At 30.8% G+C, this 26,041-nt stretch overlaps 2 protein-coding genes and 1 long non-coding RNA gene across 3 annotated transcripts in view; all 3 read right to left on the reverse strand.

Annotated features, from left to right (window-relative positions):
* Positions 1-26,041, reverse strand: part of LOC123268155 (diacylglycerol O-acyltransferase 1) — a 246,513-nt gene that overhangs the window by 56,886 nt on the left and 163,586 nt on the right. The gene's annotated exons all lie outside the window — the stretch shown is intronic.
* LOC123268163 lies at positions 9,266-9,674 on the reverse strand. Its single transcript, XR_006510182.1, has 2 exons — positions 9,502-9,674; positions 9,266-9,404 (listed from the first exon to the last, which is right to left on the reverse strand). It is a non-coding gene; the product is annotated as an uncharacterized LOC123268163 (long non-coding RNA).
* Positions 12,274-14,169, reverse strand: LOC123268157. Its single transcript, XM_044733048.1, has 2 exons — positions 13,418-14,169; positions 12,274-13,119 (listed from the first exon to the last, which is right to left on the reverse strand). Exon 2 carries the CDS (start codon positions 13,117-13,119, stop codon positions 12,283-12,285), a length of 837 nt encoding a protein of 278 aa, XP_044588983.1. The 5' UTR covers positions 13,418-14,169; the 3' UTR covers positions 12,274-12,282.

Here is a 26,041-nt window from a genome sequence, read left to right on the forward strand (position 1 = left end):
GAAAAAATAATTGAGGTAAAATCAGAATTGAAAGCTTAAATTTTGATGGAATTATTTGTTTAGTATATGGAACTATATATTGCTGGAGGGCCTGGCTAACAATTTTTGAACTTGACAAAACTAATAATTTTTGTGAAATTAAATTTTTTTTTGTTCCTATTATTTCATCCGAAAAATACTATATATTAAAAGATTGTTAATCATTGGAGTAACAGACTCTTAGATAGAAAAAGAGAATGTTTTATGGTAATCACAAAATACCCACTGGAGTAAAAAAAATTATATAGAATTCTATATGATTCATATAGAATTGTATATGAATTATATATACATCTATATAATTATAAATGAATTACATATGCTTCTATATAATTAGATATGAATCATATATAATGATATATAGTTTTTTTTACTCGGGTATGCCTTTATATGAGTACATAAGACTACTTATGTGCTGGTAAGGGTATGAGTATATCAGACTATATGAATCCATATCAAGTTATATCAACCCTGATCAGGGTTTTTTTTTTCAAGTTTATCAAAGTATATTTAACTTTATAAGGTTATATCAGGACATATCAGGACCTATTAAAAAATAATGTAAAATTAGATATGAGCATATCAAGCTATATCAAGTCTGATATAGACATATCAAATTGATAAGGCTTGATCAGGCCTGATATGGCCAATTTTCATATCAGGCCATATCAGGACATATCAAAAATTAAATATGGACATATCAGATCATATCAGGCCAGATATGAACATATCAAAAATTTTTATATGGTCTTATCAGCTCATATCAAGCCTGATCAGAATATTTTTTCACGGGAATGTCTGCTAACGGACCGAATTGAACGATTCTGCTGTTATTTGCATTCCCAAAAATCGCAGTGAAGAGTAAGATCATTGCCAAATTCAATTATCTACAACATTGCGCCAATTTCCGCAGATGACCTTTTTAGGCCCGAACCACAACTCACGACTAGAGCCCTAAAAATAATTTCATAGCTTTCACTATAATATGCTTTTTATGTCTCTGATAAGAATCAGATAAACCGTCAAAAAAAAATATAAATTTAAAGTTAGTACTCAGAATGATGAAAAATTGAAATTAAAACTAGTAATATAGTTTTCTTTTAGTCAAAAAACTGTATTATTGCATTCAGGGATTATCGAATTGAAAATTATAAGGAAGTATACATGTGAATTCCTTGAATTAAAACAAAATTAATATATTTTGAAATAAGAATGAAATTTTGAAGAGAATTTTTTTTTTAGCATTAAATAGTTTTTTTTCCAGTGTATTATATTTTTAAAAAATAATAATTTATTTCTAGTAACTGGTTTTAAAGTTCAACATGATTTTACAAACTTCCGAGTACATATTCTGGAAAATACTACATTTGTAGAAAGAGAAGATGTAATAGAGCGGAATGGAGTTGTTCCTTAGGCAAGACATGCCATAAGCAGAAAATTAAACTTAGTAATTGGATGCAATGTACTTTTGAACTTAAAATTCATGATATGAAGATTTTGTCGTTAGAACTACATTTCACTTTATTTATTCAGTACATTTGTATCTATATCTATACTGAAGATAAATTCAGAACATATCAGAATTACAAGATGAACTTTCTTTCTAACAAGAAATAAATTTGTTCTTAAAAAAGTTTCAATTGTGTTAAAAAGTTTCTTCGGTAAATTCAATTTTTAGTTTCACTTCACTTTTTCATGTGAATTGTTTTATAAAAAAAGTTAAAAAAATATCCGACACTTTTTTTTTAATTTTAATCAATTTTAATTACAAATTCAGTCTTTTTTTTTTCTTAATGTAAAACCTCGAGTCAAAAAAATGAATTTAGACGAGCTTGAATCATTTGTTTTAGTATAGCAGTTTTCATTTAAGTTAAGTTTTTCAATTTGGGGCGATGTTCAAATGGACAAAATGATGAATTGATAATGAAATAATCATCTCATCTGGATCTTTTAATTATTTAAGAGCTCTTAATCTTAATTTAATTTCTGCTTTTTATAAATTCATTTATCTCCATACTCACAGGCTGTGTGACTGTTTCGCGAGAGCACTACTACAAAAAGCACGATGAGAAATATCCCTGTGAATTCCGCAGTCAAAAGCACAACGCCATCCATGAAATATCTCGAGCTTTTGCTTAAACTCGACAAAATTTCGTCTCAAAGTACTTTGTCAAGCGAAGAAATACACGGCATTATTTATTTAAAAATAATCTAAGGAAAAAATGGGCTCGATAGACTTTTCTATGCAGAACTTGATATTTCTTAATTTTTTCAATGTTGAAAAAATTTGAATAATTCCAAATTGCACGTCTCAAATGCTCATTCTAATTTATTATTAAAATTACTCATGTTAATAGTGGAAGAACATTTTTTGGTAGCATTCAAAGAAAATGTACACTGTTAAAAATTTTTGTGAAATTACAATCATATTACAAAACAAATGATATGTAAAATTACAAAACAGTGTATAGCAATGCGAAATAAAATACAATTCATGTAATTTTTCAACATCTATCAGGAAATCTACTAAGATGTATTGTAATTTTACAATCTTCTTGGATAAACCTAACACGCATTGTAATATTACAGAACCGTTGGTCAATTTTTAAGAAAAAGCTTTTTAATTTTGCAAACATTATTTGTGATCTAATTCGGCAGAGTTGTATGTAAAATCATAAAAAAATATCGTAATTTATATTACAATAATCTCATATAAAATTTGAAAAGCTTTTTTTTATTTTTACAATTTTCATTGTAAAATGACACAGTGCAATGTAATGTTACCAGACAATTTTATTTATATTACACGAATTGTAATTCTACTTCACTGTTTTTCAATTTTAAAAACAATACTTTTTAGTTTTACAAAAATATAACTGATGTATCAAAAAACAACAATGTCCTTCATATTTATTTTTACTAATTTTTAGCCTGTAGTTGTTTATTTGCAATAATAAATTCGAGGCATCATTTATCTTTTATAAATTTTAATATTACGTTCAAACGATCATTTCGAAATCAATATATTTGAATGAGTATATGTTAGACTTTAATTTTTATAATATTCAATGAATTATAAATAATGTAAAAGTTAGTTATTTTTCATCAATAAACAGCATAAGATAACACAAATAATGTAAATAATAAATAATAAGCCGTAATGCTCAATCACTACATAGGATTAGCTTATAAGAATAATAAAATGTTGAATCACCTATCGGTCGAACGGCGTAGGGCGTTAGGTATCGGTCTGGCAAGCGCGCGGCTCGCGTTCGATTCTTAGGTAGGGTTAATATTATTTTCACTTTATATCATCTAAGTTGTAATAATTAGGTCTACGTGAGATTTAAAATCTAGACAGCGCTTCATAAAAATAAAATGACAACAAATATTAAATCAAATCTTTCTTTTTTATTATTTCAATTAAAGTAAAATTCAAGGAAAGTATTGTAATTTTACAAACTTAGCTAATCTAAAAATATTTGTAAAATTACAAAACCGTTTTGTAAAATTAGTAACCTCACAGAGCTATATATGTTTTGTAATATTACTATACCCGATTGTAATTTTAAATAAATGTTTTGCCTATTAGCTTCCAATACATATCTTGTAAAATTACAATAGAAATTTTTAACAGTGTATACATAAATAATTGTTGAGGTGGAAACTTGTCAATTAAGTTAGATACTTTTTATTTTATCAGAATTATATATAATAAAAACATTATCAAATGCCAGTACGTAAATAGTTAGATTCCCATGAAATGAAAAAAACCTCACCATGCTGGAAGTAAGTGAATTTATCTCAATGTTGATGATATCAACTGTCTGACTATACAAATTAGTAATCGAATCTTCAGCTATATGGTCCAGAAACGAATTAGTAATTCGGTGAGTGATAGTACAAAAATTCTCGAACTGTGAAAAGATTTGGGGCTTCTAATTTTCTTGATTGTGTCGATCGATTTCAAAATACTGTCATGCAAATGCCCGAGTTTTGTTTCCAACGCAAATGTCGAGTAAAGAGTATACTTGTCACCGATTTTCTTGAATCCATAAGCGTCCAAGAAGTGCATGATAGTCATCCATTCACTGACGTTAGTCTTGTGGTACTCGGAGTGGCTCAAAATTTGGTCCAATTCATTAAGTTTTTTCAACATGTCGCGATGAATTAGATCCATTTTTTTGTAACGGAGCGATCATTACCCGTTGAAGGCCCGTTATCCGTATCCAGTTAGTTATCGACGGATCACAGAGCGCAATGATCTAAAGCCCTCGAACCGTAGATTGAAGTTAGTAAGTGAGGCCCCAAGGTAAAGACGCCGGCGCGGTGAAAGTGGGAGAGTGTAGTGAAGACGAGAAGAAAAGAAACAATAAACCGACAAGAAGATATTTTGACTGCGAAGCTCATCGGCAATTTATTAACTAATTATTTATTTCTCTTGTTAGGCTCAATGCCAGCTTGCTTGTTAAATGATAAATTCTAGTGCCAATTTGGGGTTACAGGTTTTACCAATATTATAAAGAATATGAGTCAAGTGGTTGTACGAGAGGAGTTACACGAAACGGCGGACGAAGATTTTTCCCGCGCACGAGATTTTTCTGAGTAACCGAGACAAGGCAAACAGACCTCCAAGGGATCGTCGAACAAGAATAATAAACGGAAAGAAAATTATACAAAAAATTGCGATGAAAACATCGTAATTTTTAGTATAGGACATTTTGTAGTGCCGGACCAGAACTCAAACATTATAATTTATACGATGCGCACAGTCTTATACACTACAAGAAAAATTACGATGTTACTATAATAATATTTTTTCTATCACTTAAATTAAAAAGAAGTTTCAGCCATCGAAAAAATAATTCTGAATCACCGAGGAATCAAACCCGGTTTTCTCTCCATCATAAGCCCAAAGTTTATCCTCTTACGCTATCTGAGGGAATATCCAAAAGTTCCTTTCAGTCACACAATAAGACCTTCCATACAGTAGTTGGTCATCTTTCGGTGGTGGCGTCGCAAATTACTGGACTCTGTCTCTCTTTTATTAAAACATATAATATGCGTCCTTATTCGCTTGCTCTTACGGAAAAAAAATTTACTAAATAACATCGTAATTTTCAATAATTCAAATTGGATTCTGTAGACGGCAGCATCGTAAGAATTTTTATGTTATTTATTACTTACATTATTTGTGATAATTACGATAATAACATCGTAAAAATTCATGAGTAAATAGTAATTTTCTAAATATAAAATCATAGAAGTTAAGATATTGAAAAACTAGTCCTAGATTACGATGTTACTATTGTAATTTTTCATGATTTTTTTCTGTGTAGAGGTAGAAAAGTCAAGTCTTAGTACAGTGGAATCTCTCTATATTAGACCTCTGTTCATAAGATAATTAATTATTGAAATTTTCTTCTTAAAATCTAATGGCGAATCACAATTTACGAATAAATTTTTCAGCAATATTAAATTTGTAGAAAATATTAGTAAAATTTTAATAGTATATTACACTATTAGGGCAGAAATTTCAGCACTGCGCGCCATGATGCCCGAGGCGTAGCCGAGGGCATCACGGCGCGCAGTTCAGAGCTCTCAAACTTCTGCCCGTGTAGTGTATACTATTTTTATTTATAGCCGATCGAAAGTACGTAAAATATTTCATGTACTGTATCGAAAAAAAATTGATGCCTGCCCCCGACATTTGCGGCACGAGCGAAGCGAGTGCTGCTGGTCGGGAGGGGGGGAGCGGGCAGGCATCAAATAAAAAAAAATTAATGTAAAATCAAATAAAAAATAATTAAAAAACATTTTTTTTTTTAATTTTTAGATTAAATAAAACTGAAATTTATTGAATTCAACAAACATAATAAAGATTATTCTCGGTTAAAAATAGAAAAAACGAGCATATTATCTGAAAATTAACAATAATTAATAAAAATCAAATTAAATTGTTGTTACTGCGTACATTTTTCTAAATAATTCATTAATTAAATAAAGTTGATTCATTTTACACACGTCACTGTCAAACTGAATCTTAGTACAGTACAACCTGGTTATAAGTTACATCGGATGATCTACTCATTCTTACGGAAGTTATATTTTTATCTGTATCTCTATCTATATATGAAATATTTCATGTAAGTAGAAGAAAGAAAGAAATATAACCAAGTTGTATTGTACCATCAATCGTAAATGATCAGCGTAAACAAAACATAGTTAGTAACAAATGACTAATGTCAGTCGCGGTAGCGAAAGCATTTGCTCCTGCTGTTATAGAAGGCGAATGTGTAGCTTAATCAATGCACGAATCTTTAACTTTCTGCCGCGAAATAGATGCAAAAGATGCGTACTTTCGACTGAGGTATAAAGAAAAAAACATTGTGGAGGTTATTGATAGCTTTCTTAATGATGCTTTTGAGTCGAAAATAATTCTTATGATAAAAAGTCTTCATGCCCTGTTTAAAAATATTGATTGAAAAGAATTAAAAATGATGAAATTCGAATTCTTTTCAATAATTTCAATTCTTTTGTTTGTATATATAGATATACAATTTGCATGGAACGACCGCTTCTCAATTCTTTTCAATCAGTATTTTTAATCAGGGTGGTCACTGCTGGTTCGTGTACTGATAAGTTTTACTAATTGAAGATCCACAGATTCGGTAGAATCTGGCGCCAAGTTCCGTTCAAATCCGTTGTAAACAGAGCGCCAGACTACCGACTATGTTTACTGTAAGCAGAACGGTTTTTTGAGGTTGCGAAATTTTATTTAATTCTGCGGCACTTTTTTTACCCAATTCGTTTATCATAACAGTAATTCATAATTTATTTCACCGTATTAATTAATTATATTCACTTATAACAATTTATTTACTTGAAATTATTAAATTTTATCATCACATACTATAGCTCGCTCACAAATTTCAATCCTGACTTTTTTTTGATGGACAAAGGTCAGCGCCACAGACTAGATAAAATAAAAATGTGTAGTAATCCTCCTATAGATACGCAACTACAGTTAAAAAAAGTAATTCACAGCTTACATTTACGGCCGCCAGGGTGCACTGGAATTATATCTACATAAACTGTAGCTTCAAGGGGATAGTTTGCAGTAAAAAAAGCTGCCAACGCGAGATTTAAGTTGGTACCAATTGTAAATTTTCATTATAATTACAAAAAATACTAAAATCCGAACAAAAACAGTTTCACTGTAAAAAAAATCGCGCCAAGTCCACGTTCATAAGACTATTAGGAAAAAAAAAATTTTTTTTCTTTACAAAAAGATACAAAATAAAAAAATTAAAAAATCCAAGTAACCGATATGATTGTTTATGATTTTCGGAAATTAAAAAAAATCTTATTGTAAATTTAAAAATTAAAAAAAAAATTTAAGAACGTACTTGGTGTGCGTCATTGTGTATTTCAATTTTTTTAAAGTCCTAGTAAATAGATTTTACGAATTTCATTAAAAGTAAAATATTTTGCAACCACGCACACTAAATACGTTCTAATCATGTCTTTATTATTCAAATTTTTATTGCTTGAAAAATAACAATAATAATAAACAAGACAGTAAATTAACTTTTATACGACAAGATTAACAAAAAGATACTTTATACAATGTCCAAAAGTGGAAAATAAGAGAGAGAGAGCGAGGCAAAACAGGTAAATCTGCAAGAACTATGTACTCTCGGTAGAGATAAAGATAAATAAAATTAAAAGTCACTCAGCGCCTTGACTTATTGCTTTACAAAACATTTTGTATCATAAAACGAGCTCCGACGCTGAATATAATAGAATAAAAAAGATTAGCTAAAAAATGAAAAGTACCGGAGATTTTATCAACTCTAGAATTATTTACGGGAAATAAAAAATAAAATCGAACTGAGCTGCATTGATTTTTTTATTCTCTACGTTCGGGCACTTATTTTTTCCCTTGATGATAATGGACTGCTATTGAAGTATTTAATTATTAATAAGAGAATAGATTTCCGAAAGGTTTTTAATCCCTATTTACAGAATGACAACCAAATTCAATCAGTATTGAAAGTTTGAGATTTAAAAGGGGTCATAGAACTGATAGAAGGACTGACGGTGTAATTTAAAATTTACGGCACTGGTGGATAATAAGACCTATCTATTGTAAGGGATATTTGTGATAAAATGAAAAATATCTCATTTAACCAATTATTTTTCATGTAAATTATTATTCAAGAACATTTTCTTTAAAATTTTAATAACAGATGGTTACTTTTACTCTGAAGAAAAATATAGTTATACGTCATCAAAAATCTTATAATCAGACCTTATTTATCGGTTTGCAAATTTTATTTTCCTTAGAATCTTATTTTAATCTAATTTCCTAAATTGGTGTATTTTATTTTTTATTATTCAGTGTTTGCTTTTCTTTTTTTACCATTGTAACTTTTGGAACGAATGACTGGATATATATTAGGGTGTTTCAAAAAAAAAAAAAAAAAATTTTTTTTTTCAATGGTGTTGAAACGTTGAAAGTACATTTAAAAACAAAAATTTTGGCGCCTATTAGAGCCCTTAATATTAATATTAAGGTTTGCCTCGATTCATTTGTAATTTTTATATTTAAATGACACGAGAAATAGTATATTACACTACCAGGGCAGAAAGTTTGAGATTTCTGCACTGCGCGCCATGATGCCCGAGGCGTAGCCGAGGGCATCATGGCGCTCAGTTCAGAGCTCTCAAACTTCTGCCCGTGTGGTGTATACTATTTTTCTTTATAGCCGGTCGAAAGTACGTAAATATTATAATGTATTGGATTGAGAAAAAATTGATGCCTGCCCCCGACATTTGCGGCACGAGCGAAGCGAGTGCTGCTGGTCGGGGAAGGCATCAAATAAAAATCAATGTAGATAATTGACCAACATTTTATTTGAAACGTTTTTAGCTTAAATAAAACTGAAATTTCTGGAATTCAACAAATATAAAAATAAAAAGAGCATTTTAACTGAAAATTAACAATAATTAATAATAATTAAATTGAATTTTTGCTACTGCGTACATTTTTTTTCTCATTTTCGCCATGGTTACAAGTATAATAAAAATTATTTATTATATCGCCATGAAATACGCAGTTTTGAAATAAATTAGGTGGATTTTCATCAACAGAAAGACATTTTGATTTTTGTTTATTTAAATGATGCTGGGTTCCACTTCCAATAGCTTCGATTTGTTTTCCTGGTGGCGTATTCTCTGATTTTTCTGAGAAAACTGTAACTGGTGGTTTTTTCAAAAAGTGCGTAGGTTTTGTTGATCGGTTATTGTGCATTACAAGTATTTTTTTGTTGTTAGCTGTTGTGAAAACAGGTGTAGGTGATCTGCAATTAAGTTTAGGTTGTTCTAGTTTATCGATTTCAAGTAACTCCTCCTCGTTAATCTCAAAACCATCAGAGAAGTGATCGCATTCCATTTCACCATCTGGAGATGTCTTATCATTCATTGGAATTATCACTTCAGCTTCAATGATGTTTGTTGATGAACTTGTTAATGTATATGGTTTAGTTGGTTGTGGATCAGTTGATGTAGATGGTGGTGGATCAGTTGATCTCGATGATTGATGATTAGTTCGAGAGAATTCTGATCCATGAGTTATATTCTCATATATTTTTCCCGATTCTTCATTGAATTTTCCACATACTCTGTTTATTAACAAATTATTTATCATTAAAATTTTCTTTTTAAAAAAAGGTAGTTATTTATTTTTTTTAATAAAATTTTGTAATTAAATAAATAAAAAGTAACCTAGAGCGATTGCTGTAGACTTCCAACCTCCGAGTTGTTTTAACATTGTCTCATTAGCACCCGAGTCAGACAACAGAGTTGCGCCAGTTCTTCGGAAACAATGTCCGGTGTATAATTTGGGATTAGGTAAGTTCAAATGTGAAGCTATAGCGCGCGGTGTCTCCCCAATTTTGTTTCTGCCGATTACTTGTTGGTAAAATTTTCCATTCTGATATTTGATGAAAAATCTGTCGGTGAATGATTCTTTGGCTCTCTTTTCAATATATTGCTTGACTCTATTGTAAAAGGGTTCTCCGATGACAAACTGGCGAGGGACATCATTTTTTGTCTCATTGATAGAAACCAGGAACTTTTTACCACGATCTTCGACATCTTGCACTTTAAGTTTGCTGATCTCGTCACATCTCAGAGCTCCACAAACTCCAAATATCAGTATAACCTTGAAGTATTCGAAAAATTAACATATAAATTAATAAAAAAAAAATTGATAAAAATTATTATAAATACTAACCTTTGAAACAAAATGATTGTTATCTGGAGCTGTTTTCATAAATCTTGAAATTTCATCCCACTTAAGGGTCAACGATTTTTTCGGCTTAAAACCTTTAGAATTATTTTTGATTAGGCTTTTTAAATTATAAAATTTAGTAATATCAATATCCTCTTGTGTATACAGTGTTTTTTTCAGCATCGACCACATGCTCCATAAAGTGGAAGGTTTAAGTTTTTTACTCAAGTCTTTAAAATATACGACTAAATTTGTTTCTTCTGAACTTGATAGAGAGCCTTGATTAGTTAATTGCCAATTTTTATAATTTTCATAAACTAATTTATACCGATCAACGGACTTTTTTGGCAATGTATCTGATTGGATAATTAGTTTCGCTTCATTATCGAAATTTCTCACTATCTCCTCTTCGTCTGCAGATTCGTCAGTTGAGATCATTTTTTTTTTTCAATGATACTTTAAATAAATAAATTTTATCTATTTTACACCCGTCACTATCAAACACTGTATCTTACTGTCATCAATCGTAAATAACCAGCGTAAACAAAACATAGTAACAAATGACTAATGTCAGTCGGGATAATGAAATAATATTTGCTCCCGCTGTTACAGAGTGTGAATATGCAGCTTTACCAATGCACGAATGTTGAACTTTCTGCTTTAAAAAGGTGCAAAATTTGCGTACTTTCGACCGAGGTATAAAGAAAACTTTTTTTTTACACGCTTTATATTAGCTTCACTTGTATGTCAGTTTGTTTGTCAGTTTGTCAGTATGTCAGTAACTCTCCGTGGGTAATCTGCGCGCCTGCGGCCTTCCTTGGTTCTGGTAGCCGTTTCTCAGGCTCCCTCTCCGAAATCGAACTCTGATTCCCCGTATTTATAATATTTATAAATAATTATTTTTTATTAGCTTCACTTGTATGTCAGTATGTCAGTATGTCAGTATGTAACTCTCCGTGGGTAATTTGCGCGCCTGAATATTTTTGATAATCAACAAATAATAGTTTAAAAACTAAAAATCACGCTTTTATAAATAAACCAAACTAAAAGTAAAAATAAATAATAGTTTAAAAACTAAAAACACGCTTTTATAGAAAACCAAACTAAAAATAGAAAATAAATTTAAATTAAGAATAGTGTTAAAAATTTCAATAAATATAAATTAATAATAGTGTAAATAAAAAAATGTATTTTATTTTAAAAAAAGCGTGGGGTGCTTTTTAAGATATTATCAAAATGATAATCACTCTACTCATATCTGTCAATAAAATATTTATAACTATTGACACCATGCACCTCACGCTTTTTTTAAAATAAAATACATTTTTTTTATTTACACTATTATTAATTTATATTTATTGAAATTTTTAACACTATTCTTAATTTAAATTTATTTTCTATTTTTTAGTTTGGTTTTCTATAAAAAGCGTGTTTTTAGTTTTTTTAAACTATTATTTATTATTTTTGAATTTTAATTACTTCGGAATGGCTTGTTTACGCAATATCCCAGAGAGACGACTTATAGGAAATTTCACGCTCTACAAAAAACGTTTAAAGGTCAAAGTTCCTCAGATCAACCGTTTCAGAGATATTTGCAATCAAAAAAAAAAACACCAATCAAAAATTTCAAATATTTTCCAATAAAATTGCAAAAAAAAAATCATACTTTATATTGATATTGTTTTTTTTTGTAAAATCAATTGAATTCTGTTAATTTGAGATTTTAATTTTTTTTTTGCTTATTTACTCCATACGTAACTCACAAAAAGTACAAATACATAAATATAAAGGTTAAAATTATCAAACAAATGATTTTTGGGTCTCTTTTATAACAAATTTATTTTATTTTCTACCAAATACTAATAAATTCTATTAAACAATCAATTCTTTATAACAAAAAACAATATTTAACAACAATTCATAAAATTTTTTCTAACTTGAAAATATTACAGTTTTATAAAATTATTTTTATTGCAATTAGGATATCGTTTTCTGTGTTCTGTCACTACTTGCAATAAATACTGAAGCTGTTCTTCATTTTTCGTTAAGCATCGATTATACTGCTCTATCAATGCCACGCCGCGTTCTGCTACATCATTTACAACTTGAAGTTTCTCAAAATACTCCAAGTTTCTTTTGTAATTTAGATTTTGAGGCCACAAAGTTACATCCTCATCAATGAAATCATACGACAAATCAAACGATTTAAACAGATTTATCGATCTCATAGATACAAATTGACTAAGATCTTTATTTAATAATGACTCTAAATTTTTCTTATCGATTATAAAACGACTCGTTGTAGTTTCATTGGTTTCACAGTTTTTTAAAGCATGAACTATTTTTCTTTTTGTTTCAACTGAAACAGTTTCGTCAAAGAGAGATAAAACAGACAACTCGTTATTTAAATACCACAAGTGATCGGCTAATTTTTCTGAGCATGCCCGTGAAATAGTATTATTAAATTTTTTATATGAAATTAATTCTTTAATTAAAGTTAAATCATTATTAGGTGCTGCTATAGCGCACGGCGCAGTATACCAAGCTTTTAAATAGAATATTATGATAAATAAACTAAGTTCTCGTAATCCAGCTATTTCTGATTTAGTAAGATGAAATTCATTTCTAAATAAAAAAAATTTTAAACTATATATTGCTTTAGCTATCCACCTTGCATGATGGACGGCTCCAGGACGCTTAAATGTAATATTTGTGGTAGTAGCACTCAAAAATATCGATGATAATTGCAGGAGTTCACGGTAATCGTCACGACAATGATCCATCTACAAAAAAAGTTCAAAGTCAAAATAAAATTAATTACATTGCAACCTCAAAGTAAAGAACATTAATTATTATCAACTGATGTGAAGTAAAAGTTACAAAATATTTTACAAATGCAATTGTAATCGTTAATGATGATTAAGAGTATAATAATCATGTGAAATTGATTTCCAATATTTTTATTTACAACGGGGTTGATTATTAAGTATAAAATGAATGATTATACGGAACTTCATAAATTTTCATGTTTCACTTTAACATCAGTTGATAATTCTTTAGCGCTGGATTAAAAAATTTTACTTCTATTTGATTATTAACGAATTTCAAAATTTCATCTTTGATTGGTGTTATAACTTCCAAAATACTACAGCGTATTTGACGCCGTAGTATCAGAACACAATGCTTTGATGTTATCAGTATTAATATTCCATTGTTTTACTGTTGTAATAATAGCTGAAGCTTGATTTTGTCCAGTTCCAGATTCTAGTTTGGGGACTCCTAACAGTTGAAATTTACCTGATGATGATAAAATAATAGGAAGCCGGTCAACTTGTTCTATACCTGTAATATCTGACAACAGTTTTCCATAAAAATGTAGCACATAATTATCAGTTTCCAAATTAGTTTTCAGATTTAACGTCGCTTCTTTGCGAAATTTTTCCCGTGCTCGGTGAATAGTCAAATGACTGAAGTTTACGCTTGCACAATCAATATTTAGGCTAGATAATAAAGCAGCAAAAATGTAAGTCGCCGACCTACTACTCACATTAGCTCTATCCAAAGCCGCAGCAAGTTCTGGTGTCATTAGATCAATTTTAGGAACTTGTTGTTTTGGAATTTCATCTTCATAATCAGAGATTATACGAGAATTATTACTTTCCAAAGATTTCTAGGATAACTTAGATGTTTGACTTGATATTTCATGATTAACAACATTATCAGTCTCAACTGTACAAGAATAGTCAACATTGTCATTACCGAACTCTCCGACATCAAATGTACCACTATCATTATTGTTATTATAATTGATATCAATGTTCTCTTCATTATTGTTATCATTATTACTGTAGTTATTATTTTCATCGCTTACATCAACATCCATAACTTCAATATCTTCTGGAATTGGTTGAGAATTATATGAAATAAAACCACGTCGACTGGAAGATTTTTATCCCAAATAAAATAATCTTTTTTCTTTATCCAGTAAATTTAGCACATCAGCATGAGCTATATCAAATAGTTTATTTAATTCGTCCCGAAAAAGGGATTTATTTTTTTTTTTTTTTTTGAGATTTTGACTTTTTCCTCTTACAGTTTTTTTTGTAAATTCCTCCATCGATTGTGATTTGAGGTTAGTTTTAAAAAAGCAGATCTTTTCTCTCTTGTCGGGATTTGTGCCACACACCAAATTTCGAAAACTTTGTCGACAGTGGTTGATATGCTTTCTTTCACTGAAAAATTTTTCGTTTTGAGATAATAAAATAAAAGTAACATAACCTCTTTCAATGAAGGTAATTTTTTTCCACCAAATTCACTTAATACATCACCAATCAAGTACACTGTTTTCACCATTGTGATCATAAAATTTATAACTTATATATTTTAATTATAAGCAAATGAAATTAATAATATAACGAATTTAAATAACAATCAGTATCAATAAAGAAAGACAATGATGAGAAGATAGAACAAAGCATTGAAAGCAGAGCAATAAAGAGAAATTGGTACTGAACGACCAAGCTTACCAACACAGAGCTTACTAACTACATTACTCAAATCAAACGAATATACTACTTTTATCGACGGAGCTGAATAAAGCTCATTCAATATTTTTTAAATGAAAAAAATTAATCAAATCTTATAGTTGATTGGATTGATTTAATATATTTATAATTTTTTTAACATTTTTAATAAAATACAATGATGAGTGTTTGTTTAGTTAGTGTGATCAGAAACTTTACATTTTCATCTTACAAAAATTTATAAACTTTATGAAATATAAAATTAATTTTTTATAAAAGAGACCCAAAAATCATTTGTTTGATAATTTTAACCTTTATATTTATGTATTTGTACTTTTTGTGAGTTACGTATGGAGTAAATAAGCAAAAAAAAATTAAAATCTCAAATTAACGGAATTCAATTGATTTTACAAAAAAAAAAACAATATCAATATAAAGTATGATTTTTTTTTGCAATTTTATTGGAAAATATTTGAAATTTTTGATTGTCGTTATTTTTGATTGCAAATATCTTTGAAACGGTTGATCTGAGGAACTTTGACCTTCGTTTTTTTGTAGAGCGTGAAATTTCCTATAAGACCTCTCTCTGGGATATTGCGTAAACAAGCCATTCCGAAGTAATTAAAATTCAAAAATAAAAAAAAAGTTTTCTCGTATTATTTAAATAGAAAAATTACAAATTAATTGAGGCAAACCTTAATATTAATATTAAGGGCTCTAATAGGCGCCAAAATTTTTGTTTTTAAATGTACTTTCAACTTTTCAACTCTATTAAAAAAAAAAAATTTTTTTTTTTTGAAACACCTTAATATATATATATATATTGTGACATGAGAAAATTTTCTAAAATTTGAAATTCCGAGTTTTAAAATTATTAGGTTGGCTAAGCTGAGGAAAAGCAGAGATTCGACGCGCCTGTGTCGCCCCAAGCAGCCTCCCGATCAGAATGACAAGCTCGAGGTAAAATTAGTAAAAGAAAACGCGCCGAATTTAAATTAAAAATTCAAATAAAAAGAATACCGGAATGAGTGTGAACTATTGTTGAATGCATGAGTGAGTGAGACTAGACTATAGCGATCAGACGACCCGCGAATTTCTACGAGCCATCGACGATCAACGTGACATCTGGCCGCGAGGATAGAACGACGAGAAAATTTGAACGGACCAATGACGACGGAGAGCGACCAACAACAAGTATGCGAGGCGCCATCTGAACACGAGGCTGATCACTAATCGAAGTATCGACCAATCATCGATCGCAACGGAATACTGGACGCATCCCGGAATACAACGGCCGGCTAGAAGAAGCTGTGAGCTGATTGGATGCGAGTTTTTGGAACGAACCGAAAAAAGAAAGAGCATGGGTTGCCGAGGAGGCAGCCATATTAGCAATTAATTCTGATCTGGACGCCGTGACTGTGGCATCGTGCCGTTCTATTTTGATTATTTTTGCTGTTGAGTTTTTTTTATAAATTTGTCGCTGACGTGAGTACGATTGTGTACCTTATTGTGAAGTATTTCGCTGAATTGTTTGGACACTACGACCCCGGACACGCCATCGCCGAGATATCGACGCTCTTCCGTCAGTTTTGCCGCCAACTTCGTCTACTTGGTCAGCATCGCCCGAGACGTCTACGGTAGCTGCAGGGTAAGTCTGGTCGCTGTCTTTATTAGCCCCAGGGTGTCATCACCGCGAATTTCGTCGTGTTAAAATAATTTGTTTATAATTCGAGTTGCACGGAATTAAAGAAATTCCGTGCGGTATTTTTGAAGCTTAGTGACGACACTCTGCGGCACGGTACCGTTGAGTCACGTGTTTGTGTGTGTGGAATTTTTGGTCGGGATTATAAGTACTGTTTACCTACCTCGAGCTTCAAATACCCGACAAAGCGGCTTAGTAAAGTGCTTTGTAAAATAAGTTGACGAATTCGAATACTTCGCATAATTTGTTTTTTTTTTTTTTTTTTTCTTGTCATTGTTGAACCGTTTGACGATTTGAATTATTTTGGATAATTTTGAGATCTTTATTAGGTTTTTGCGATTGAAATTATTGGTTGAATTTTGCGATTGAAATTATTATATTTTTTTTTTAATAAAAAAAAAAGAGAAGACTTCGTAGATAAATTTTGCTGTTGCGATTTTTGATAAAGATTTGCGATTGAGATTTTGTTATTAAATTTGGCAATTGAAATTTTTGATAAAATTTTGCGATTGAAATTTTTAATAAAATTTTGCGATTGGAATAATTATTTCCTTTTAAAAATTTTTTGAATAAATTTGGCGAGTTGAATTAATTATTTGTTTTGAAATGTTGAATAAATGTTGCGAATTGAATTAATTATTTGTTTTGACAATTTGAATAAATTTTGCGAGATGAAGTAATTATTTGTTTTGAAATTTTGAATAAATTTTGCGAATTGAATTAATTATTTGTTTTGAAATTTTGAATAAATTTTGCGAATTGAATTAAGTATTTGTTTTGACAATTCGAATAAATTCTGCGAATTGAATTAATTATTTGTTTTGAAATTTTGAATAAATTTTGCGAGTTGAATTATTTATTCGTTTCGAAATTTGTTGAAGCATTTTGGCGAACCGACATTTTATTTATTTTGTTTGAAAGAAAGGGCTTTGTAATTTTTATTTTTGGTTACTCGAATTTCTTTCTAGAATTTGGTTTATTTTGAAATGTCGAATCATTGCGTTAGCACTAGTCTTGCGTTAGAATTATTTTTGCGTTAAATAATTTTTGTTATTAATGCGACATTGCCGACAGTATATATTTGTTGTTGAATAAACCGTTGTTGGATTAGAATTGCACGCCTCAATTATTTTTAATTGTTGTTGCTCTGATTAACCGATCCTATCGTCCCATTTCGATTTCTTTGTTCGTCGATTGCCGTGATTCGATTTTTGAATCTCTTCAACACCGACCCGCCGCCCACGAAGATCCACCGCCAGATCGACCCGTGGAACATTGAGTTCCTGGCGCCCAACCAAATATACGAACCAGGTAAGCCAATTTTTTGGTTGACCTAATCCGGCCCTGTCGACGCCAGTGCCGGAAAAGGCATCACAATATATATATATATATATATATATATATATATATATATATATATATATATATATATATATATATTAGGGTGTGCCAAAATGTAACTTCCGTGGAGAACCTTTTAAAATTGGAATTTTGAGTTCCACTTTTAACAGCAGCTGTGTTTGGGCATTTCCTGAGATATTTCGGGTTGAGATAATTCATTTGATTATTTATAGGATTTTTAACAGGAGATTTAATTGGACACTTCCAGCCAAATTTTGAATTTTCACCGGAAATACCCAAACTAAGCTTCTGTTAAAAAATTCTATGAAAATCAAATACATTGTCTCACACCAAAATATATCAGGAAATGCCCAAACGCAGCCCCTGTTAAAAGCGGAACTAAAAATTCCAATTTTAAAAGGTTCTCCACGGGAGTTACATTTTGGCACACCCTAATATATATATATATATATATATATATATATATATATATATATATATATATATATATATATAGCATATATATATATATACAGAGTGTCCCAGAAGTAACGGACGCCATTGTAGCATCTGATAAACAAAATAATTCTGAGACGAAAAGTCCTTAGCCATTTTTTAATCAGACGCATAGATAATTAATTATTAATTAAAATAACGTCCTTTTATGCGTTAGGGAGAGAGCACTAGTGTCAAGTCAAGTGCGTTCCAACGAAGATGCTTGCACGTGTGAATGTGTAAGTAAATATGTGTGACTACGTTAGCTATAGAAACTAGTTAGCCATACAGTTAGTAGTGTCTTTGTTTGGCACATACTTTACTGGACACTGGCGCTCTTTCTCTAACAAATAAAGAGACGTTATTTTTAATTAATAATTAATTATCTATGCGGTTAATTGAAAAATGGCTAAGGACTTTTCGTCTCAGAATTATTTTTTTCATCAGATGCTACAATGGCGTCTGTGACTTTTGGGACACCCTGTATATATATATATATATATATATATATATATATATATATATATATATATATATATATATATATATATATATATATATATATATATATATATATATATATATATATTTTCGAGATAATAAAATTACAAAACATTTGAACAGAATTTTTTTGATAAAATCACTATATTTGTATTGTAATATTGTCAAACAAATTGCCGATAGATGTTTCGTAAATTAAAAAAAAAAATTTTGTAATTTTCCAATACAACAACAGTCAAAAATATTTTGTAAAATGACAACACCTGATTTATAAAATTACAAAACTGTTTTGAGAATTTACTTCCAACGCATTTTTTGTAAAATTACCATAGAAATTTTTATCAATGTATATAAAACCTTGAAGAGACACAAATTCAGGTTAATACCTTCCAAATTTTTCTAAAGTAACCTAAAAAAAAAACCTATTTCATCATATAAATACGCCTGAGACAAAATTTTTTGTATTCTCATCATTATATAGATGATACACGCACAGAAAGAAAAATTTCTTGACTAGAGAACAAAATTCTTGGCTCAAAAAAATTTTCGGGTGCCTGAAGGAAGACCGAAGTTGTGTAGGCCGAAGTAAAAATTTTTCTTGAAATTCTATTCTAGGTGGAAGTAATTTTTTCTTAATTCAAATTATCATAAATACTTTATACAATAAATTTTTATATTTGATCAAGATTTTTAGATACTTTAGGGAAGCAGCGCCATCTACTTCAGCTGAGAAAAAATTTTCTCACCTTGAGAAAATTTTTCTTTTGAATATTTGATACCCATTTTATATTATTTTAGCGCGTAATTATACATATTTAATGAAAAAAATTAGAATGACGGTTGACCCTAAAGACCATCCCTGCAACTTCCCGCTCATTTTGTTCTTAAGCGTTCAAAACTATATATTACGTTTTTGAGCTCTTCGAGCTCAAAAATATTATTTTTGTGTCAATTTGAGCTCTTCGAGCTCAAAACTCTAATAGCAGTTTAATAAAACACAATTTTTTGAATTTTCAAACGGCAATAACTTTTGAATGAATGAACCGATTTTCACGCGGTTGTCGGCATTCGACGCATTTTTTGAAGTTCCATGAAAAATTTTCAAGTTTAAATCGATCGAGCCAGGAATTTTGAAGTAATTCCGAAAAAACACTTTTTTCGGTTTTCTTTCGACAACGATAACTCACGATCGAATCAACTGATTTTGACCGGGCTTGCGGTGATCGACGTGGTTTTTTTATCTTAAGAGCGGATTAGATTTTGGAATTGATCGGTGAAGCCATTTAAAAGTAATTCCAAAAAATTTTTTTTTGTAGTTTTTTTGAGATTTCTCAAAATCTACTGGTTCGAATCGGTCCAAATAGTATTCAAAATCTAAGTTTGGTCAAGCCCTTTCGAATGGCACCAATCGCGATTAAATCGGTCAAGCCGTTCAAAAGTTATAAGAGGGTCACATACATACATACATACACACACACACACACACACGCACACACACACACACACACACAGACATACGGACATCATCGCGAAAACAATCAGGGAAGCTTCCTAGGACCTCAAAACGTGAAGATCTGATAAGAACTCGATTTTCGAAAAACGGGGTAAAACCAATAACTTCCCGATTTTTCAAAAGTTTCAATTTTCTTAGCGGGAAGTTAAAAAATGATTTAATATTATTTGATCTTCCTATTTGACGTGTTAATCAATAAAAATGTTAATGACAATTTACTTCTATCGAGATATTCAATTTTTTGGAGCAAGAGGCTAAATTTTCTTAAAACTAGATTTTCTGGACTTAAATAAATTTTCTTGAATTAAGATAAGTATTTCTTAAAGCAAGAGAATTAATTTTGTTGGAATAAGTGAAATTTCTTGTGTCAAAAAAAATTTTTTTTCCGCTCAAGAAAACAATTAGAAAGAAAAATATTTTCTTGGCTCAAGTGAACATTTTTTTGTGTGCGATTATTATGAAACTCAAATGATGATATTTGATCAGTGGATAGTCTTCAGGAAGTCCATCATAGCTGAAAATTTCACCATGTTCGATAATTATAATTTTAAACTAAGCAATTAGTTAACAATCAAAACCATGATAATAATGAGACCACATACTCGTAGTCATGTTGCCGCGGAACCTGACGTCTTTCCCAGCAGGTAGTTCGATTAGCACATTTCAAAGTTTCAGATATGCTATGAAACTTTAGGATTAATTGTGTGGTTCGAACTTCTCGTTTCTCAGTAACTAAACACATTAACATCAACGTGTAGAGTATAGACTCACACACATCAACGTCCACACATGAAAGCTTTGACGAAGACGATGTATTCCGACACGGTGACATAATAGTGCAGCTAGACGTGCGGAACTGAGGGAACTACCGTATATACACATATGTGTATGCATCGATAGAGATGTTTGAAGATAGTTCAGTGTGTGCTCATTCGACAGACTGTCAACCACCTATAGATTCTGCCGTGTTTGAAAATACGAATGCTGGATTTAGTGCTAAAGTACGGCGCTTTGTGCGCAACTAAAAGGGTCAGAGTGGGGACATATTGTTGGTGTCGGTAACAGAGAGCTTATGGAGGTTGATAAGAACATAGGCAGATATGTTAGAAGTTGATGCAGAAAGGAATAGAGAATAGAGTGCTTTTGCTTTTGGTTGAAGAACACTAAAGATGACGTGTCTTCGGGAACTTTTGCGTTTACGATTAACTACTTTTGGTGTACTGATGCAAGGCAGTGCACTGGAGGAAGCTATATAACACTTGACTTACTTGACATTCATACCAACCGACTAACTGTCTGTACTGCAAGCTTAACTGTCTTGTGTGAGTTATGGAGTTTTGTGTTAATGTATGCATGTATTTATGCTGTATGAACTCTCTGAGTTAGTTTCGTTTCAAGATTGATACTAGAGCAAACTTATAATTATTGTACGCTGAACGAATCCGTTTTCAGGTTTTACAATGTAGTAAACTTGTTCGCTTACGAAAGCTCTGATAATTCTTTAAAGGTCTAAGAATTATGCGAAGAAGACGATATTTTTCTTTTATAGCACGCTCGATAGGATAACTCTACCTGAGAGAAAATTGTTGGAGCTAATTATGAGTTACAAAATATAATTATATCTAAATTTATAATGAGATTTCAGTTAAATTCAAATAGGGGAACCTGGGGCACGACGGACCCGTTAAGCCGATTTTTCCTTTTTGTGGCTTTTAACCATCAAATTCGTTTATTTTCCATCTATTTCGAACGAATCGGTCGAAATTTTTCAAAAAATAAAAAAAAAAGTTTTTTTTTTTCTGGGGCACGACGGCCCCCTTCCCAAAAAATCATATAAAAAAAAAATTTTTTTCTTACTAAAGCTATTACCTACAAAATCTAGAGATTCTCCTCCCAGAAAACGTTGTAGAGGGAAAACCACGATTCTGACGAGTTTTGAGTATCGCCGAGAACTCAGAAAAAAAATCAACATGAAGCAAAAAAAAAGACCTCAATTAAACAAAAAAAAAAATTAGGAAAACAGTTGACCCTAAAGGCCATCTCTGCAACTTCCCGCTAATTCCGTAAATACCTGGGCGCTTAAAATTGCACCTACGAAGTTTTTGAGGTCTTCGAGCTCAAAAATACAATCTATGTGTTGTTTTGAGCTGTCCAAGCTCTAAAAGATACCTTTTCTATGCTTTTGAGCTCTTTGAGCTCAAAAGTCTGATAAAAGTTTCATAGAACACCTTTTTTTTGAATTTTTAAACCGCAATAACTTTTGAATGAATGAACCGATTTGTACGCGGTTGGCAGCATTCTACGCAGTTTTTTAAGCCTCATGAACAATGTCTAGGTTTTAATTGGTCAAACTATAAATTTCGGAATAATTCCGAAAAAACACTTTTTTAGGTTTTCTTTCCTGCACGATATCTCTCGAACGAAGAATATATGGTGAGGCTTTCGCCTACCTCCGAAGAGGCCGTTTCCTGGGCTCAAAAGAGCTATACACGCACGTATATCTATCTTACCCTCACATAGGAAATACACAGCCAAGTTTGCCGGCAAGGAAAAACCCTGCCCTCAAGCATTTACGCTATCATAGGACAGATGTGAATTGAGTTGAATTTAATGTCAATCTGTCCTCGTACTCAGTTAACTGTATCAACCCATTCAACGACTGCGTTAGCCTAATCGGTAATATAATGACAACCCGACCAGTTACCAGCGGGGCCCATGCAGGGAGGTGCAGCCGTAAGACCTGTTTGAGCCATAACACTTATCCCCCCTTACAAGAGTCTCGTTCGTTCGTCTCTCTAGTCTAGTCCCCGAATCTTTGAGCTTACCTGCTTTGCCAAATAATTTTGACAACGTCACGAGGCTTTGCTCAGAATATCTCTCGAACGAATCAACCGATTTTGACCGGATTAGCGGAAATCGACGTAGTTTTTTATGTTAAGGGCTGATTAGTTTTTGGAGTTGATTGATAAAGCCGTTTAAAAGTTATTCCAAAAAAACCACTTTTTAAAAAATTTTTTTTTACAGTTTTTTTAGATTTTTCGAAATCCATCGGTCCGAATCAGTCCAAATTGTATTCAAAATCTACACAGAAAGAAAGGTTCACTTAAAACAAGAAAATATTTTTCTTCCGAATTATTTTTTTGGGCGAAAAAAAATTTTTTTTTTGACACAAGAAATTTCACTTATTCCAACAAAATTAATTCCTTGCTTCAAGAAATACGTATCTTGATCCAAGACAATTTATTTAGGTCAAGAAAATTTTCTTATTTTGAAGAAATTTCTCTCTTGCTCCAAAAAATTAGATATCTTAATGTAAATTTTCATTAATATTTTTATTAACTAACATGTCAAATGGGAAGATCAAGTAATATTGAATCATTTTTTTCATTCAATATGTATAATTGCGCTCTAAAATGATCTAAAATAGGTATCAAATATTCAAGAGAAAAATTTTCTCAAGGTAAGAAAATTTTTTTCTCCGCTGAAGTAGGTGGCGCTGCTTCCGCACACGCAGAAAAAAATTTTGTTAAAATAACCTAAGTCATTTTCTAGTAACAAATGCATTTGTTAACATAGGGATAACAAATTATATGTTAAAATAACAAAATTTAGGTTATAGCAAGTTATTGATATGTTATAACAACAAAACAATTTGGTTACTTTAGCAAAATCTTTAAGTAGATTCGACAAAATAATTTAGTTGGTATAACAAATTTTTTTGTTGAAACAGCAAAATTATTCTATTAAAATAACAAATAAATTTATATTAAATGTTACATTAAATTTTATAAGAATCCATAATTTAAAAATATGATATAATCAGAGATATCTGATTTGGAAAATATTTTAGCAACAAATTAGTTTTGTTATTGCAATAAAATGATTTCGTTAGGACAACAAATTGATTTGGTGATTTAACAGACTGATGGTTTGTTAGTACAACTTGAAACATTTTGTTAATGCGACTAAATGGATTTGTTACTACAACTACACTCATTTGTTACCAGAACATATTTTCCAGTTATCCCGTCTTTATGATAATTTGAATGAAGAAAAAATGACTTCCACCAAGAATAAAATTTCAAGAAAAATTTTTACTTCGGCCAAGACAACTTCGGTCTTCCTTCGGGCACCCGAAAATTTACTTGAGCCAAGAATTTTGTTCTCGAGTCAAGAAATCTTTTTTTCTGTGCAAGTTTGGCCAAGCCCTTTTGAATGGCACCAACCGCGATGAAATCGGTTCAACCGTTCAAAAGTTATAAGAGGTTACATACTCACACACAAACACACACATACACACACACACACACACACACACACACACACACACACACACACACACACAAATGCCTAACGGCGGTTTCCATGAGGGATTAGGGGAAAGAGGAAAAGGGGTTTAGGGTTTAGTGGGTAGGGGCGCTAGCGTCAAGTTTTAGTATGACACTGCGTCGAGTCGCCACATATCCAGGCCAAACAACTATGCCTAGAATCCGTAAAAAGGATTCCCCCCCCCCTTAAAACAAAAAAAACACACACACACACACACATACATACAGGCATAGTGACACCCTCGCGGGAATAGTCAGGGAACCTTCCTAGGACCTCAAAACGTCGAGATCTGATTAAAACTCGATTTTCGAAAAACGGGGTAAAACCAATAACTTCCCGATTTTTGAAAATTTTCAATTTTGTTAGCGGGAAGCTAAAAATTTTTACCTAATTTTTGAGGGGGGCCGTTGTGCCCCCGGGGGGGCCTTCGTACCACAGGTTCCCCTATACATCGTTGCATGTGATTGTATCTAATAATGTGTGATTAAATATTCGAGAAGAAATGTTTTGATCCAGTTATATATTAAAAAATATAATTATATATAAATTTCTATGAATGCATTGACTTTTGCAAATCTTTTCAACAGTGAGTGTCATTTTATTCTCATGTAATAATTTCTCGCATCAAAATTTTTTAACATTCATTTCTCTGTCATAATTTCTGTCAAAAATTTTTGTAAAATTACAATCATATTACAAAACAAATGATATGTAAAATTACAAAACAGTGTATAGCAATGCGAAATAAAATACAATTCATGTAATTTTTCAACACCTATCAGGAAATCTACTAAGATGTATTGTAATTTTACAATCTTCTTGGATAAACCTAACACGCATTGTAATATTACAGAACCGTTGGTCAATTTTTAAGAAAAAGCTTTTTAATTTTGCAAACATTATTTGTGATCTGATTCGGCAGAGTTGTATGTAAAATCATAAAAAAATATTGTAATTTATATTACAATAATCTCATATAAAATTTGAAAAGCTTTTTTTTATTTTTACAATTTTCATTGTAAAATGACACAGTGCAATGTAATGTTACCAGAAAATTTTATTTATATTACACGAATTGTAATTCTACTTCACTGTTTTTCAATTTTAAAAACAATACTTTTTAGTTTTACAAAAATATGACTGATGTATCAAAAAACAACAATGTCCTTCATATTTATTTTTACTAATTTTTAGCCTGTAGTTGTTTATTTGCAATAATAAATTCGAGGCATCATTTATCTTTTATAAATTTTAATATTACGTTCAAACGATCATTTCGAAATCAATATATTTGAATGAGT

The sequence above is a fragment of the Cotesia glomerata genome, linkage group LG6, assembly GCF_020080835.1.
Source record: "Cotesia glomerata isolate CgM1 linkage group LG6, MPM_Cglom_v2.3, whole genome shotgun sequence".
Taxonomy (NCBI): Eukaryota; Metazoa; Arthropoda; class Insecta; order Hymenoptera; family Braconidae; genus Cotesia; species Cotesia glomerata.

Coding starts and splice junctions, on each gene's coding strand:
- LOC123268157 (XM_044733048.1), bottom strand. CDS start 13,119: ATGGATCATTGTCGTGACGATTACCGTGAACTCCTGCAATTATCATCG.